Source organism: Lepisma saccharinum, chromosome 10 (genome assembly GCF_977018435.1).
Source record: "Lepisma saccharinum chromosome 10, izLepSacc3.1, whole genome shotgun sequence".
Taxonomy (NCBI): Eukaryota; Metazoa; Arthropoda; class Insecta; order Zygentoma; family Lepismatidae; genus Lepisma; species Lepisma saccharinum.
In genome coordinates this window covers 36,244,477-36,261,821 of record NC_139238.1, presented here as the reverse complement: position 1 = coordinate 36,261,821, position 17,345 = coordinate 36,244,477, and the positions used below count along the sequence as shown (strand labels likewise).

General features: G+C 38.0%; 1 protein-coding gene across 1 annotated transcript; it reads right to left on the bottom strand.

Annotated features, from left to right (window-relative positions):
- Positions 1 to 5,259: 5,259 nt before the first annotated feature.
- On the bottom strand, positions 5,260 to 15,480 carry LOC145994069 (uncharacterized). The gene is made up of 5 exons (XM_083130155.1): positions 15,413 to 15,480; positions 11,463 to 11,534; positions 9,526 to 9,643; positions 6,399 to 6,506; positions 5,260 to 5,495 (listed from the first exon to the last, which is right to left on the bottom strand). The coding sequence occupies exons 1-5, from the start codon at positions 15,478 to 15,480 to the stop codon at positions 5,400 to 5,402; spliced, it is 462 nt and encodes a 153-aa protein (XP_082986281.1). The 3' UTR covers positions 5,260 to 5,399.
- Positions 15,481 to 17,345: the final 1,865 nt, after the last annotated feature.

Below are 17,345 nucleotides of genomic sequence, written 5' to 3'. Positions count from 1 at the left end.
AAATTCAAGCGAGATCTTTCACACATGTTACAAGAAAATTCAATAAACTGAAGGCTGGAAATTGGTTGCGAAAAAAATATCTAATTTGTAAAGAGCACAAGAGTAAAATGTATAATATTTTGGCATATTAATTGCTTTTATTTTGTTTATGAAACTGACTGGGCCAGTTGCGCTATATAACGCACCTTCACCCCTCCCTTCCTCCCGGCATGCTATTGTACAAAACATCGCTTGCCTCCTTCGTAAAACCATGCCTCGCTACTGCCTGCAACAATTATTATTATTATTATAATTATTGATATTTTGAAATAAATATGCATCCAGGTGCGAAATAAGATTTTGACTTACTTTGCCTACTAATTGTAGTGATTCAAATCTCACAGAACTTTGCTCTGCTGGTATAAATGGTATAAGAGGGGGAAAGAAAGAAAAGGGAAGTTAGCAGCACTGTCGTAACAGGAAAGGGAGGGTCATTCTCCTAAGAGGGTCATCGTGCGTGAAAGAAAGGGGAGGAGGGATTCCTTCAGTTCGCATTCCAAGGGTTGCGGCTCTTTTCTTGACCATACTGAGAAGGAAATTCTCCTTCCTTTTCAGTGACTAAGGAATGAATGAATGCTTGTGCATTGCTGTAACTCAACTCCAATATTATCAAAAGTAATTGAAGCAGCAATACATTTCTCATTGCCAAATGTAAACATTTTACAATATTGGCAATTTATGAAATAAAATGTATTTCTGCTTTGAATTTTTTTAAATGACGAAACCAATGGGGGGGGTTTTAACCCCCACCAACCCCCCCCCCCTGGGCACGCCACTGAGAGAAGCCCAAAGCTGTTGGTACATATTAATCGTCTATTAACATTATTGACCTGTAAATATAAAGTAGATACCGTCCCGATTAGGCTATTTATGTCAAACTTTATTTTTATATTCTTTGGTAGTCCGATAGGTTATTATCGAAATATTGTTATTTGATGTTGCTCGAACTTTTTTTGTTCGTTGGAGTTTCAAGATATCCCTCCCCTGTTACTTATAACTTTTGGAGGAGGGGGGCAAGTGCCCCTCTGTACCTTGCAATATCTGCCAATGCAACACAATATATTACAAATTTGCCCTCTCTAGGATTGACTTCGCCCCCCCCCCCCCTACTAAGAATTTTTGCTACGGGCCTGCTTGTGTTGTGTGCTGTACAGTGGCGGCCGATGAAAGGAGGGGGCTACAGAACTGCAGCCCCTCCAAACAAATTATATTTTGTTACCATTAGTGCAAAAATTAAATATTTATACTTCCGCTATTTTACTGCGTCCCGTTGCGCTGTGTGGAGCTCTCAAATTCACTTGGCGCGCAACAAGCGGCAAACTGGTATATGAAGCCGCTTCCCCCTCGGGGACTGCCAGTACATATCCAAGTTAACTCTAACTTAAGCACTGCTTCCACTTCCCTCCCTGCTAGGCCCTTGTCAATGCTAAAAAGCGGACTCACATTCAACGCAGCCCAATATACGGTGGCGCTGCCAAGTGGTAGAAATCGAAAGCTCTCACACTATGACCAGAGAGGATTATAGAGAGTGATACCGAAGCGTCGGTTCCTTTGATCTTCGTGTCCCTCGCGTGGCGGGCAAGGTGATTGGTGGACGGATTTTGAGCGCAGCGCGCTTTCGCCGCTGTAGGTTTTGCGCGTGCACTGTTCAAAGTGGCTGCGGTAAAAGTGTTGTTTGAAGCAGCACAATGAGGAGAAGAGGGTGGACTTGGTGTTCTGCAAAAAATTGCAAGAACAATGGAGGAAGTTTCTTCCGCTTCCCAAAAGAACCAGAAAAGTGTTTTCTTTGTATATTCATGCACAGAACAGAATGTTTTGATAGTCGCACAATGCTTAATTTTGTTCGTCAATAACATGGAAACTGTTAGAAATATCCTCACCTTTTTTTTATAATATACATATCCGTCCACTGGGGTGGTTTTTAAAATATTTCCCTTACTTGTTTGTCACTGTCATATAATGTCGTCAAGAAATTAATAAATATCGCATCCAGAAGTGTATATTGATATTTTATATTTTACAAGTCGAGGAAACGAGATCTACTAAACAGTTGCCGTGATGTGATTTATTGCTGGATATAATTAGGCAAATACCATGTGTCCACGTTCCAGAAGGAACACCTCTTTAAACTCTTTGTACGAATGAGGATACATCATTCTATGAAAAGAATGAATAAAGAAACTTTTCGAAGACAGCTTGACACAAGAAGAAAGTTTCGTGAAAAATATTGAAGATTGTGCATTCACAACATATCCATTTCAGGTGATTATAAAGTTATATTGTTACAGAATTGGAATCTTCTGTATGAATTTAGTGTTATTTCATAATATAGACATCATATTTGACAACCATGAGGTGATTTATAGACTTGCTTTATTTTCGAGGTGTACATTTGAAAATATCTCATGATTTTTTTAAAATCCAATGATAAATTTGTGGCCAAAATCGCTTGTGAAAACTTTTGTAAGTAATGTACATTATTATTTTTTGTCGGCCGCGGTGGTCTAGTCAGTAGGGTGTCTGACTGCCACGCGGGAGACGCGGGTTCGATTTCCGGGGTGGTTGATCTAAGGTCGGAATTTTTCCTGCCTTGTACCCCTATAACGTGACTCCAGGGCTCACCCAGCCTCAAATCAATGGGTACCTGGGGGCAGCCATGGTGGATAAAGGCGGTAGAGCGTGGTGTTGATCACACCACCTCCAAAATGGCCGAGATCGATAATGTGTGGGACCCTGTACTCACGTTCCCTAAATGTACTTTCGCGGCTTGATGCATATGCACATACATTTTTATTTGCATTGCAATTACTATTATTATTATTAACATTGTTATTAGTATTTTTGTTACCATTATTAGAGAAAACTAGTTCGTAAAAGCATCCTCATTGCGAGAGGAGCAAGTAAGGAAATACTAAAATCTATTTTTGAAAAATGGTAAAGATTATTTTAATAAGGAACAATATTTTCATTCTAACATGTAGAAATTCTGTTGTAGTCAAAATGAGCTACTATATATATTTTTGATTTTTTCAAATCAAAAACAATATCAATTTAACAGGTCTTGAACACTTCCAAAATATTATTAACTTTTAACATTGTGCAAATACTAGTGGTTCATACAAACATAAAAGGCACGAGCGTAGCGAGCAAAAACAAATTACCAAATTTTAGATAAAAATTGATAATTTAGACCGACTTATTAGCGTAAATTTTTTATTTGACGGGTAAATTCACCCTTTTTTGCCCTCCCTGTGGATGCCTTTTGGAGGACGAGTGCCAGTATCTGCAATAGCGGATAAAAATCAGTAATTCATACACAATTATATTTAAAGGCAGAAAATTGTAATGAAAAATCACGAATTGCCTCCCAGAAAACGAAATACGCACATATGAAACTACCACACACGTAGAAATTATATAAGATATAGTAGATATCATATATAATTAAAACGATGAAGAGAAAGATCAAAATGCTTGTATGAAATTCGAAGCTTGTTCCTGTATGAGTTTGCTTTGCTTAGTCCTATGAACAAGGCAGTCGTATGATTTCAAGACGACAGTCGATATTCGGCATCAGTTTTCCATAAAACTAATTCCATCTTCAATATCGTCTTTCGTGAGGCTACTCTTAGATTTTTTTGTTAGTCCTACTTCTTACTTCATAGTTGCACCGCACCTTGCCTGTTCCCCAGATAATTTATTTGAATCCAAGGGTAAGGGGAAAATGCGCACTGACCCCACTGTGGTTGCGCCACTCATTCAATCATACTTTGCAATAAGCTGTAGATTTTATTCCGCCGAATGTCATATTTTTATTATTATTATTTTTCTTTCACTAAAAAATAATTTGTAGGAAATAAGTAGGACAGAATTTGCAAATGCACATAATTACATTCGAGAATATTACTTATTATCATGGTCACGATATTTGTGCACATTTTGAAGAGCATATCAGGCAACTCAGTGAAAGAGAAAGGTCACTGTAAATCATAACGCAAAGTATTACGCGTATGCCTTAACATTACACGCAACTGGAATGCACGCGCCCAGCTTTACGGGTGCTGTCGGATCTAGGGTTGGCAGACATTCCTCTTTTATCTTTAACTTAGCTGCTTCTAATTGAAGTAATATCCAACATTAAACCACATCGTTTGTGAACTCAATAGTTAGTTCACACATTTAAAATGAAACCCGTTTTGTTACACCTTCCGTCAAGCATTGTTGGAGCAACCACGGGAGTAGATTTTCTTGCTTCTCTTCCGACCGCGGCGAACATAAGCGTCAGACGCAGCGGCAACCATGCCAGCGTAAGCTCCTCCTGCATGGGGACAGAAATTGTCCCGAGTTAGCAAGCGCCCACTGCTATGATCTCGCATAAACATGCGATTACCGAGAGAAACGGTGGCCGGCATGTAAAGCGTCCGTTTTGTTTGTCAGTAAGTGCGTGATAGTTTAAGTTTTCGAAACGATTCAAAGAGTTATTTGTTTTCTGGCAGTAAGTTACATAATCTGGTGTTCTGAATGGTAAATCGTACAAGTAAAAATTAATAATTCAATGAAAGACCGGCACATGGAGTTCATCTTCAAATAGTTAAAGTAAGGTTTTTTTTGTTTTTTTTATGAATGCAGCCATCCTAATAATAAGTAGCATGAGCCGCTACTGGTGCTAGACATGCACGTTTGTGATTGTTGCATGATTATTTTCGTGGGTATATCATCGGCATCAGCATTCTACCATGAATGATATTATTTGTAGAAGTTAATGGATTTAATTCATATATTTAATGGAAAATTACGGTAATTTGAAGATGATGGAAACATAGTTTCTACACTTAGCGCTTCACAAGTCTGGAAATTTTGGGACCACATCACTGAGATTGAGATGTTAAAGCCTGGAGTACAGTGAAAAACTTACCTATTAAGGCAGGCAACGGTGTGTGTGTGTGTGTGTGTGTGTGTGTGTGTGTGTGTGTGTGTGTGTGTGTGTGTGTGTGTGTGTGTGTGTGTGTGTGTGTGTGTGTGTGTGAATTAAGACCTTAACCTCTCCATATTTCATATTTCACGCCTTGGGCGAGTCTCCGTTTTTCTCTCTCATAATGAACAAACTAATGTCTAACGTTCATGGTGACAAGCAGAATTAACGGGAAAAAGAGAATAGATATTTTATAATGCATTATAGACTTTATTATTAACACACTAATAGACCAAAAAGTTCTGCAAATAATCACGTTACATCATGTAAATAAATTTAAAATTTCATAAGTATGGCTAACAGTTCATTGTGCATATAAAATGAAGACACATCCAGTAACTATGTATAAAGCAATTGCAATTAAAAAGTCGAAATGAGAAATTCTATCTTAGCATTGCACTTTGTGACCTCCCTTGCAGCAAACGGCCTCACTGAATGACCCAATACGATTCCATGTCCCGTTGCATTTGTAGTACGCTCCGGCCTGAGAAAATAAAGAAGATATACAAAACTGCACAATGCATCTTTACTAATAGCTAGATTTTTTTATGTAGCCAAGACGTATAATAAAATAATGAAATATGCAGAAATGATATTTTTCATATTCAGTTCTGTGCCACATCGCGCTACGACGCCAGGGATCCCGGGTTCGAATCCAGGCCTGGGCATGGATGTTTGTGACTGTCCATTCATCAATTTCATCATATCATCACTCATCCCCATCTACGTAAATTAGCCAAAAGTGACACAAGAAGCAAAGTGAAATAGAGCAAATCAATCAATCAATCAGTCCTGTGCTATTTTTTTTAAGGTTCGGGTGGATTTCTCGGACATTCCATCATGGCCACCAGCTGAACTGCCAGTGTTGCCACAGCCGGAGGGTAAAATTTCCCTTTGTAAGGAGCAAAAATTCCCTCTTTCGCTCAATTTTCCCTTTCAGGTAAAGAAAGCATGTAAATTTAAGAATATGTAGCAGCAACATCGCCATGTTGGCGCATGTCTGTAAAAATGTTAAATTAATCATATCACTACCGAGTCAGATGTCTGAGGTTCGAATCCCGGTCAAGCATAACTGTACAGTTGTATTTGTTCCATTACAGTTTTCGTAAGTTCATCAGTCATCCTCATCATCGCTATTAGGATAAATTAACCCGACGAAGCATAAAAGCGACATAAATAAAATATTGATATGAATACAGTGGACTATTTTTCATTTGAACTCCAAGCGGACATGGAAATTTATTCGAATTATCAAAATTTCTGATTAACAAAAAACATGCATTATAAAAATAAAATTAACGAAACTGCTGTATAAAAAAAATGTTGAGCATGCAGTACAAGTTTCATAACTTTTTGTACTTTATTGTACATTTTTGTTAATACTTACATGTCCATTGCTGATATCTTTGTTGTACCTTTGACAAACTTCTTCACCTACAGTGGACCCATTTTCCGTTTGGTGGTTCATATCGCCACTGTTGGTAGCCTTCTCGAACTGTAAAAAAAACAGAAATGGATTGAGCAAGGTCTGTGTCAGGGATAAAGAGAAATGTCAGACCTTCTCTTCTCTCTTTTATATTTTACTTTTTTCTTTTATCTTCTTTCTAGCTTTTGACCTTTTCGTGATTTTAGTGTGTCTGATTTCTCTTCTTGACCATTTCGTTCTGTTTCCCCCCCCTTTTTATTTTCTCTGTTCTTCTCTGCAACTTCTTATCGATCTCATGTCATTTTTCTTCCTTTTCTCAACCTCGATTCTTTATTTGTCTCTCTCTCTCTGTATGTCTGTCTCTCGTTTCTTTCTCTTCATTCTCTCTCTCTCTCTCTACTCCCACCTCGAATCTTTATTTATCTTTTCCCTCGTCTGTTTATTTATTTTTCTTCCTCTGTCTCTCGCTAATTTAATTTTACTCTCTCATTCCTATATTTATCTTCCTTCCTTTCTTCGTCTCTCTCTCTCTCTCTTTATTTATTTGTTCTCTACCTAGACTCTTCATTTCTCCTTCATTTCTCTCGCCTATATTTCTTTTCCTTTCTCTGTCCTTCGCGTCTGTATTTCTCCTCTCTCCTGATATCTCTTTCTCTCAATCTGTACCATTTCTTTAATTTCTGCCCTTTTATCTTAAAATATAATTATTTTAAACACTGATTTGTTATGATGACGCAAACATGACGTCAATATATCCAACTTAAAGACACACCATTTCGATTTCAACCCTCTTGGGTCTCTCCGATGGCGCAGTGGTAGCGTCGTCGCCTTGTAATCAATCAAGGGGTCCCGGGTTCGATAGTGGTGCATAGTCGTTCGGATCCCACTTTAAGCTTTAGGTCCAGTCCCAATTGGCCTTTCTGTGCATAAAGTGGACTTAAAACACCAAATCAATCAATCAACCCTCTCGGAACATTTTGTGAAGATGACCATGGAGCCTTACCACCGCAAGCAAACAAAAGCATCTATATAAATATATATGTATTTACCATGCATTTCGTACGGTCTTTTGAACTTAACTAACTGAAAGCACATTGGGTGTAAAATAAATATACCACTTTTTGTTTTCAAATTCTACCAAAGATTAAATAGTTTTACATTTTGCAAGATTCCAAAAATTAGAGTTATGTGAGTGGTCACACAGCATAAACACTATGACTAAAATTTCTCCATAACTGTTTCTTTCTGTAACGATAGGTGGAAATATTAATAACAAATTAAAATAACTATGTATTTCAGTACACTAACTGTATGAACTGTAAACAACAACAATAATAAAAAAATGTGCTTGATATTCATTTCCCAAGTATATAATAACAAAAAAATTGGAATACAACTGGTTTATTTTGATATTTATTATTTTATAAGAATAATCATATTAACGATAATAATAATTATATTATTGAGCCCCCTACATTTCTTTTGGCGACGCCCATGCTAGCTACATAACAAGTTACTCGCTATTTCCAATCCATCCAAATACCTTAATTCCACATAGTGGCGCAGAAAGTAGTGCACGCAGGAGGGAGTAAAATGTTCATTTTAAAAAAATCTTATACATACATGATTTGATTTTTTATAAAATTTGCAAAGTCTTTCTTTTTCAGGAACCAAATACTATACACGTTTTGAAAATGGATATTTTTCAAAATACTGGTACCACCTCGGAACAAATTGAAGCTAAAAATCATATTCTCCTAAAAGTTTGACGGGCTACAATTACCCCTGTACACACACCCCTGTCCCTGCTCCATTGTTTGCATACAATTAATGATTGATATGAACTAACAGTTGGGCTGAAAAGTTCGTAGGCTAACATAGTAAAAAATATTTTTTTGACAAAATTCGATTTTATTATTCAATATAGTTGCCTTCGAGGGCGATACAACGATTATAGCGGTCATACAATTTTTCGATGCCATTTTTATAGTACGATTTCTCTTTAGCCTCAAAATAGACCTCAGTTTCGGCGATTACCTCTTCATCAGTGCTAAATTTCTTTCCAGCGAGCATTCTTTTAAGGTCTGCAAACAGGAAAAAGTCACTGGGGCCAGATCTGGAGAATACGGTGGATGGGGAAGCAATTTTATTACGGTTGAATATCGCTAAACATTGCTCCGAATCATCAAAACGTTGTTGCTTTTGATCGATTGTGAGCACGAGCGGCACCAATTTTGCACACAGCTTTCGCATGTTCAAATATTCATGCACAATATGTCCAACACGTTCCTTTGATATTTTTAAAGTCTCAGCTATCTCGATCAACTTCACTTTACGATCATTTAAAATTATTTTGTGGACTTTTTTGATGTTTTCGTCGGTAACAGCCTCTTTGGGGCGTCCACTGCGTGCATCGTCTTCGATGCTCATTTCGCCTCGTTTAAATTTAGCAAACCACTTCTCAACGGTTGATTTTCCTGGTGCAGAGTCCGAATAATGTTTATCAAGCCAAGCCTTGGCTTCAACAGTATTTTTTTTCGCCAAAAAGCAATGCTTTATTAACACACGAAATTCTTTTTTATCCATTTTTTCACAATAACAAAAGCTGCTTCACTCACAATGCTATATCTCACGAACTAATTATCCGGCAGCTGTGAAATTTATACACGTATCTTTTGAAGGTTAGTACTAAGTAAAAATCACATGGATTTAATTCTAGTAACGCCATCTATGAGTCAGCCTACGAACTTTTCAGCCCAACTGTTAGAACATACTATTGTACAGAAATAGGGGCGCCAACTTTTCAAAAACATTAGGTGGGCTCAACCACTTGAATTATAAGTTTAAAAAAAAAATCCTGAATCCTCCCTTCCATGTATTATGATATTAATGCCCAGCAACAATGCATTCTAGCTTTTTTATTTAAAAAATCAGTTATTTACTGAGTTCTCTAAGCACTCCACCACGAATCACGATAACAAATATAATAATAATAATAATAATAATATCACGACAAATTATTGAGTAGGCTCGAGCCTCACGGACCCATATAAGTACAGAAAGGCTACGAAGGTCAAATCAAACTTACCGCGGTTCGACATTGAGAGGCACATTCTTCACAATTTGCAGCTTCTGATGACGCACCTTGGTAGATGGGTGTATTCCGGTCCTCTTCGAAATAGCTAGCACACTGACACGTCTCAGCTCTGTTTATAAATAGTATTTAAAAATAATGTGTTTTTAATTTTAATGATATTTTAAATTGGTTCTATAAAAATGTTTATGGGTTGGATTAATGATAACTCGTGGCGCAACAGCCCTTGAGGGCCAGGGACTGCTGGCATCACTTCTAGATGCCTGAGCACAGGTGGGCGATTATGCAATTTCCGCAACTGGGACCATTTGGGGGGGGGGATTAGTTCTACGCTGTTGCTAAACTTAATGGAAATAAAACCAAGTATCAAACCATTTCTGCTACAAAAAATTTGAATGCACGGACCATGAAATACACCTTTCAATAATGTCCCATAAAAATTCGAAGGTTGCAAGTCCAATGGTAAAATTGATATTTTTTTGAATGGAAGTAAAATGGGAAAACTCGTCTTTCTGGTAAAGAGCGGGGGAGAAATGGTTGCGCCTGGACGAAAGGCATGACTTCATCTTAAGGGGTGACGTGTGACCAGCAAGACGAACCTCCAGTCATTATTGTAGGTTTCTATGACCGGGTCACTCTACTCATTCGTAGGTCCCCGATTTCCTCATCCATCGATCCCATACAACAATTTTTGATTGAGTGAGAATTGGATATGTAATCTCTTTGATTCCAAAGTCGCTGTATGAAGACACTAAGGGAGAGTTGAAATCCAGTAGGTAACTTTAGTTTGTGTTTGCATTATTGTTATTTAGCGTCTCATATCTGTCACTTTTGGTAAATCGCGACGATGAAAATGAATGATGACAGATGAAATTGATGAAGGGACACTCGTAAAGAACGCCACTGCCTAGGACGAACCCTGGAACTTCGAAAGTGGAACATTATGGTTTGCTACTGTTATTGTATTGGGTGGTTATTACGTTCATCACAAGACCTACTGTATTTTGTTTATTAATGATGGGACATTCATATAGTTACACATACATACATACACACACTCACACACACACTTGCGTTAAAATAATATGTTTTTTAGTTTCGGTACGGCAAACCGTTGCGTGCCGCCAGAAAAGAGAGCACTGCTCATTGCAACATGTAGCACATGTAGCACAACAGGGCCTCACTCAATCTCGCCATTATGGAGGCAAGATTGAGTCTATATTGCAATATAAGCCATTTATAGAGGTGATCTGACCAGCCGCTCTTATCTCCCCCAGGGTTGCCCCAAGGGAGAAGAAATGATAAAAATCCTGATCCTGACATTAGAGACCAAAAGGTAATATGTTGCATATTATGTACTTTTGAATTTCCCAAATAATACAAGGTAATATTAAATGCAGTTAAATGTACAATTATACTCTCAATACATTTTAAATGCCGATTCAAATTAATTCTATTTACTTAAACAATGAAAACTATCATATCATGCACAACACTTATAAACAGCAATATTCAAAAACTATATTGATAGTATGTAGATTTTCAGCAAAAAATGCAGGCTCGACCAGGACTCGAACCCGGGTCTCTGGCAATCCGTGCCATTGCTCTACCACTTTTTTTTTTTTTTTTTAATAAAAAGGAAAGCCCCCTATGCGGAAGCTTCCCCCATCACACTTCATTCATATTTCAATTCTTTTCAGGACAGACAATCACGAACATCCATGTCAGAGCCAGGATTCGAACCCGGGACCCCTGGCGTAGTAGCATGATGTGCTAACCACTCCACCACAGGGGCCGACAACACTGAGATACCAAGCGGCCTGGCTTCCCCTGCATTTTCGCTGGCGCTGTTTTACCTGTGTGAAATCGTCTCTGCAAGTGCTACTACAACAATTTTATTGATTTTATTGATAGCATAGTAGAAATCTCACCTGGCATATTCGAAAACGCAGAAAACGGCAATTACATACAGAAACTTCATTTTGAAAAGTGAAGGTGGTTTCCTGAAATATAAATTACAAGAAAAAGAATTAAAGCTTCATTGTTTTCTAAATTCTATATTTGCTAGTAAAGTCTATCAATTACTTTTACAATAAATACTTCAAATTCAATTTTATTATATTGTGATTCGACCTTTTAACAAAGCTGCAGTAAGTTGTAACAAATTGAAGCTAACGAGAATGACTTAATGATTGATTGATTTGATTTATTTTACATCGCTTTTCTGCCGCTATTGTCTAATCGTGAAGATGAGAGTGAGTGATGATACGATGAGGTTACACTCACAAAACACCCATGACCATGTCGGGATTCGAACAAGAGACCCCCGACATTGTAGCGCATTGTGATAACCACTCCGCTGCGGAGGTCGGCGAGAATGACTTAACTTTTGATAATAAAGTTATATAAAATAATATAGATCTGTCACGTATAGTTTGAGAAGAACAATTTTATTATGCACTCTTAAGTTTGAAATTTGACAGTATAAACCGTATTAAGTGTTACTTTAAAGTCCCATTAAACTAGGAATGAACATTTATTACATCACATCAAAGATTTAGCTTCCATGTCTAGCACTACCAACCATTTTGTCACCCTGCAAATTTTGCAATTTTCTCTTTATTGTGGTATAGATAACTTCACATAAGAGCTGTTTTTATAAACGTTTATTAGTCTTAACTAGAAATAAGGAACGAGCTACTGCTAACAAAGGAAAGTTACAAGACAGGCTTACTTTATCCGAATAACAGTAAATAGTTTTTTTGAAGGAATAACTAAGTAACAGTAATTAAGTTACTTTTCATTGTGCTTTCGCATGATAAAAAATGCCCTCTCGCCATATTTTTACTATATGTTGAACTGAGTATGAAATAATGGATGAACTGATGACACAGTTCAAAACGTGGAACGTCAGATATTTTCGGACCAGGATATTTCAGCTGCCGAGTATTAAGTTAATTATAATTTAATTGTAAGTTCAAATAGTTTTTCAGGGGGAGGAAAGAATAGTCACACGCTGACCGCCTCACTCATTGTTGAGAAAATGGCCGAACATCAGATCGGTTTTTGCAGGATAGTGGAGGATCCTGAAAAGCTTCGATTGATTGATTGATATTAGTTTATTTTACTTCGCGTTTTGTGCCTCTTGGCTAATTTGCGAAGCTGGGGGTGAGTGATGAAATGATGAAATTAATGAATGGACATTCACAAACAACCAAGCCCGAGCGGGATTCGAACCCGGGACCCTTGGCGTCGCAGCGCGATGTACTAACCACTTTATATATATATATATATATATATATATATATATATATATATATATATATATATATATATATATATATATATATAAAAGGAAATACCCCCTACACGGAGGTATCTCTTAACATTCACACTTTTTCTCAATTTTTTTTACACTTTTCATTTGTTACAGTTTCTCAGTTTGTTATCATCTGGACAAACACAAGTACCTATGCCTTACCCGGGACTCGAACCCGGAACCCCTGGCGTTCTAGCGCTCCCTGCTAACCACTCCGCCAAGGAGGTCGACAGCCACTCGGCCGCAGGGTCCTGCTTTAAAAAGCTTCGAGGGAGAGGCCCGAGACAGTAAAATGTTTTCCTGTAGAGTGTAGACGAGCAGCTAGCGACAGCCTTTGCAACTTGGGAGATGCTAACAGCACCAAACCTGACCTGTCTAACCTATCCACATAGGCATATAATAGCAGAAATAAGCATATAAATAGGTTAGGTAGGTTAAGTATTGTATATTTAAGCTATTTCATGCATACGTGGCTAGGTTAGACAGGCCAGATTTGATGCTGTTGGAATGTATTTCCAAGTTGCTAAAGCTTGCTATATATATATGTGTACGTATGTATGTCCTCCTCCGTAGTCGAGCGGGTTAAGGCGTTCACTCGTCTTGAGATCGTTCGCTGCGGGACGGCGTAGGTTCGAATCCGGCTCTGGTCGGAATTTATTCAGCCTACGTATAGGGCCGGTGGCAACCCACCATCGTGAGGAAATTGGGAAGCTCCGAGTGAGTGAGCGTAACCTGGTCGAGAAGACCTACAATAACGGCTGGGGGTTCGTTGGGCTGATCACCCGTCACCCCAACACTGGTCTGAGACCTCCACGCTATAACAGGTGACGGCGGAACAGTGTGGGAGGGAGACCAGCAGTCGGTAGGTAAGCCAAGGCCCGCCATGGTGCTGTAGAGCTGTAGGGTTATGTTATATATATATATATATATATATATATATATATATATGTATTTATATATATATAGGTATATTTCAATTGTGCTTTTAAATTTTTGTTTCCGGCATCCGTAACTAATCTCTGCAGCTAGGGATAGTACCGAAACGAGGCATTTTACCTTTGGAGTGTTCACCTATTTTTGATAAAGCCATAATTCAAGTTTATTCATGCGAGATCAGTTTAACAAGACCCAAGTAACACCTTTACGTTACTCAATTTATATAGTGCAGAACATAATTACTTTACGGATTTTTAAAAATATATCACTCTGCTGAAGAGTTATTTTATGTACGTACTTGTACTATGTTGTTTTTTTTTTTAAATGATGCTGCTGTTGCAACGTACGCAAATGAATCTCAATATGCGTGTGCTTCGATTGAGTTATTTGACCAGTCGCAACTTCAACCTATAGTCCAGTCCAGAGCTGCCTGCACAATGCCATGAAAGTACAGCTTGAGTTCGATTTTTTAAGCCCACTTCATGCACAGATAGGCTAATCGGTAAGATCCGAACCAATATGTGCCTCCACTGGGTACTGAACCCGAAACCTTTGGATTACAAGGCTACGACGTTACTACTACGTCATCAGGGAAGCTCTCTATATAGGTGAGTAGAGCTCGGAAGTTTGACAAATTACCTTTTTTCCTGCTGCATTTATTGATATTTTGTGTTCTCGATATACATGTTCTATGTAGTTGTTAATATTGTAGAAGCTTTTTCATTTTGCCTATTTTGCAGTCCACTGCCTATTTTTGGCATTTTCAATGAAATTTTGGAATGTTCTTTTTTAAAAATTGTATGTATACTTATTTTTCTTTCAGAAACGTTATTTATTAGCACATTATGCCAGCAGCCAGAAAATTACAAAGCTGGAAATAAGGGGTGAAAATTTTGTAGCATCCATGAAAGTCTTCGAGGAATTGGTGCAGCAGCTGATGGAAGGGACAGGGAAAAAGGGGTTTGCTGTTGCAGAAAAGTGCAAACGTGTAGTGAGTGCAAATCTGGAATTGGAAAAATTGAATACCATTTATTGACGATATGACTGCGGTTACTATAGCCTGTTTCACGTATAGGCTTCGGTCTAAGTAGAGAGATAATTTTCTGTTATGAGAAGCATACTTTCTGACAGACGACTATCTATGAATGTCTAAAACTTTAAAAAAGTAAAAATATTGGTTATGTGCAATCAAGGCAAGAAAGGAAAATAAAAAAATGTCATTTCCATGTAGATTTTAAATTAATGAATGAAATTATACGTATGTATAAGTGACTTGGTATTTGCCACTTTTTAAGTTCATTGTGCCTGTTTTCCACATTATAAATGCCTCTTTGCATGCCTATTTTAATCAAAATAAATGCCCGAACTTTCCGGCTCTGCTTATGAGACTTTTTGTTAATGATTAATCAAGGGGAGAGAAAGGGTCACCACCTATATCCGCCTCGATGCAGGGACATTGTGAAACGGTCTGTGAGAATCTGTGTGTAGTGCATCTTAAGACAACAATTCAATTCCAAATACTAACGTGCTTGTTGACCATCGTTACTTCAAAGCAAATGAACCATGCCCACAATACATTTTAAAAGAGTTTCTAAAACTGTTGATACTGAACAAGAGAGTTCTTACCTGTTCGGAGAACTAAAGATGAAATCGTTTAGTGCACAAGACAATGAATGTGTGTACTGCGGATGCATTCCTTATTTATACCTGCTGGTTGAGTCGTTGTGGAAATTTCACAACTGGTTCGCTTATCAATATCGGGAAAACTAAAAAGAGAAATCGCAAATTTTTGACAGAAGAACATCAAAAAAATAGCAAGGGGTCATTATCTTCTGATTATAAAGAACGGTTTTTGCTGTAAGATTTTTTGGCATCCTGTAGCTTTGTTGTGCAGGCAAGATAAACAGTGCACTTTCCAAGCTCGAAATGCATTTTACTTGTGTCGTTATATGCAAAATCAACCAGTCCATTGACCCCCATAGTGTCAATTTTCCATAATATTTTCTTTATTTCAAAGCATCAGGTACCGAAACATAGGCGGCGACTTTCGGGGAGCAAGGCACTTTCTGCCCCCGGACACATTTTATGTATATTTACATACATAAAGTATTGTTTATGTCGATCTTGCCCCCCCCCCAAATTTACTTTGCCCCCCCAAATGTATCTTAAGTTGGCGCCTCAACTCAAGGAGTGAACCAAAACTGCAAATGTCTGAATTCTTAGGGTAAACAGTTTCATTGTTACCGATTGTTGCAAATCTTGAGTTAAAGTACACTTTATGTTCAAATGGGCTAATCGGGATTGGACCTACAGTTTTGAAGTGGGATTCGAACACGCACGTGCATTCCAGGACAGCACTGATGGATGGCGTGAAGTGTTGCAGTTGCAACACATTTTCTTTAACCTTAAATTTTTCTCTATTTTCCCCCCTTATTACCTGAACGGAATCAACCAATAGGGGCTATCCACAAGTGGAAGAAAATCGAATTGTTCAAATCGATTGTGGAACTTTAGCACAGCAACTCCTGGTTCGGTCTAATCGTTACCCTAGGTGGGAATTCAAGCGCGTACTTGTGGCTATCTTTCTCTTTCTTGTGAATGTCTGTTGAAATGGGTCACATAAAAGCACTTAATGACGAGAAATAGAAGAGATGCCTCATGTTTCATCGTAATACGCAGCAGCGTAACTTGGAGCCTAACTTTGGGATTGAAGGGGGAGGACAGAACCTCAGGTTCGAGGGGGTAAAAAAATACCCCTAAAATGTAAATTTTAATAAACCTTGAATTTGTATGGACGCGGGGGAGGGGGAGGGGCGAGTAACCCTTGTCCAAGCCAAGTTGCTCCTATGGTAATTATTCCAGAATTATTCCAGGATGACGTTCGGTTGCTGCCCTTTGTTACATTTAGCAGAGCCTATTCAATCGGAAGTACTTGTACAGTTATGGACACTTCTGGGTTGTAACGATGTCATTCATAGTTAGTGAAGTGTCCCAGAAGTGTCCGTGGCTGTACGTACACAAGACAGCCGCAAGTAAAAAAGTGCGAGATGTACAGCCAACGGCAAGGATAATAACAAGCAATTTGTCCATCGCATATTTTCATTCTTTTTTATTCTACTTCCTGCGTTGTTTTAAGAGAAGCAGGTGAATTCTGCTTATTGGCGTTCTTATTCAATTCGTGATCATCACATTGTGGATAAAACTGAATGAAAATGGTGATGGACAATTCGCCTATTATTATCTTTGCTGTTGGGTGTACGAACATATAAAAATACGGGAGTAGGCATTTGTTTTGTTGTGGCTTCGGTCGGGGAGAGTCAATGGAAATCGGCAATGCACACTTGCTATGTTCATTATTTTACGTCGATTTTCTACCAGTTGAGTTGTGTTAATCACAAAGATGAGGATGAGTAACGAACTGGAAAGAAAATAGTCATGGAACAAACACAAAAATATTGCATTACCAGGGATCATATCTGGGACCTCTATCGATATTGAAGAAACCAAGTGCCATACACAAAAATTAATAACAAAAGTACAACTTCGTTATATTGTTACA

Excerpts from the sequence above, each read along its gene's own strand:
- LOC145994069 (XM_083130155.1), bottom strand. The coding sequence starts at position 15,480 with ATGCATCCGCAGTACACACATTCATTGTCTTGTGCACTAAACGATTTC. Across the intron at positions 11,535-15,412 it reads ATCTTTAGTTCTCCGAACAG|GAAACCACCTTCACTTTTCA; the intron begins GTAAGAACTCTC and ends TTTATATTTCAG. Across the intron at positions 6,507-9,525 it reads CCTCTCAATGTCGAACCGCG|TTCGAGAAGGCTACCAACAG; the intron begins GTAAGTTTGATT and ends TTTTTTTTACAG.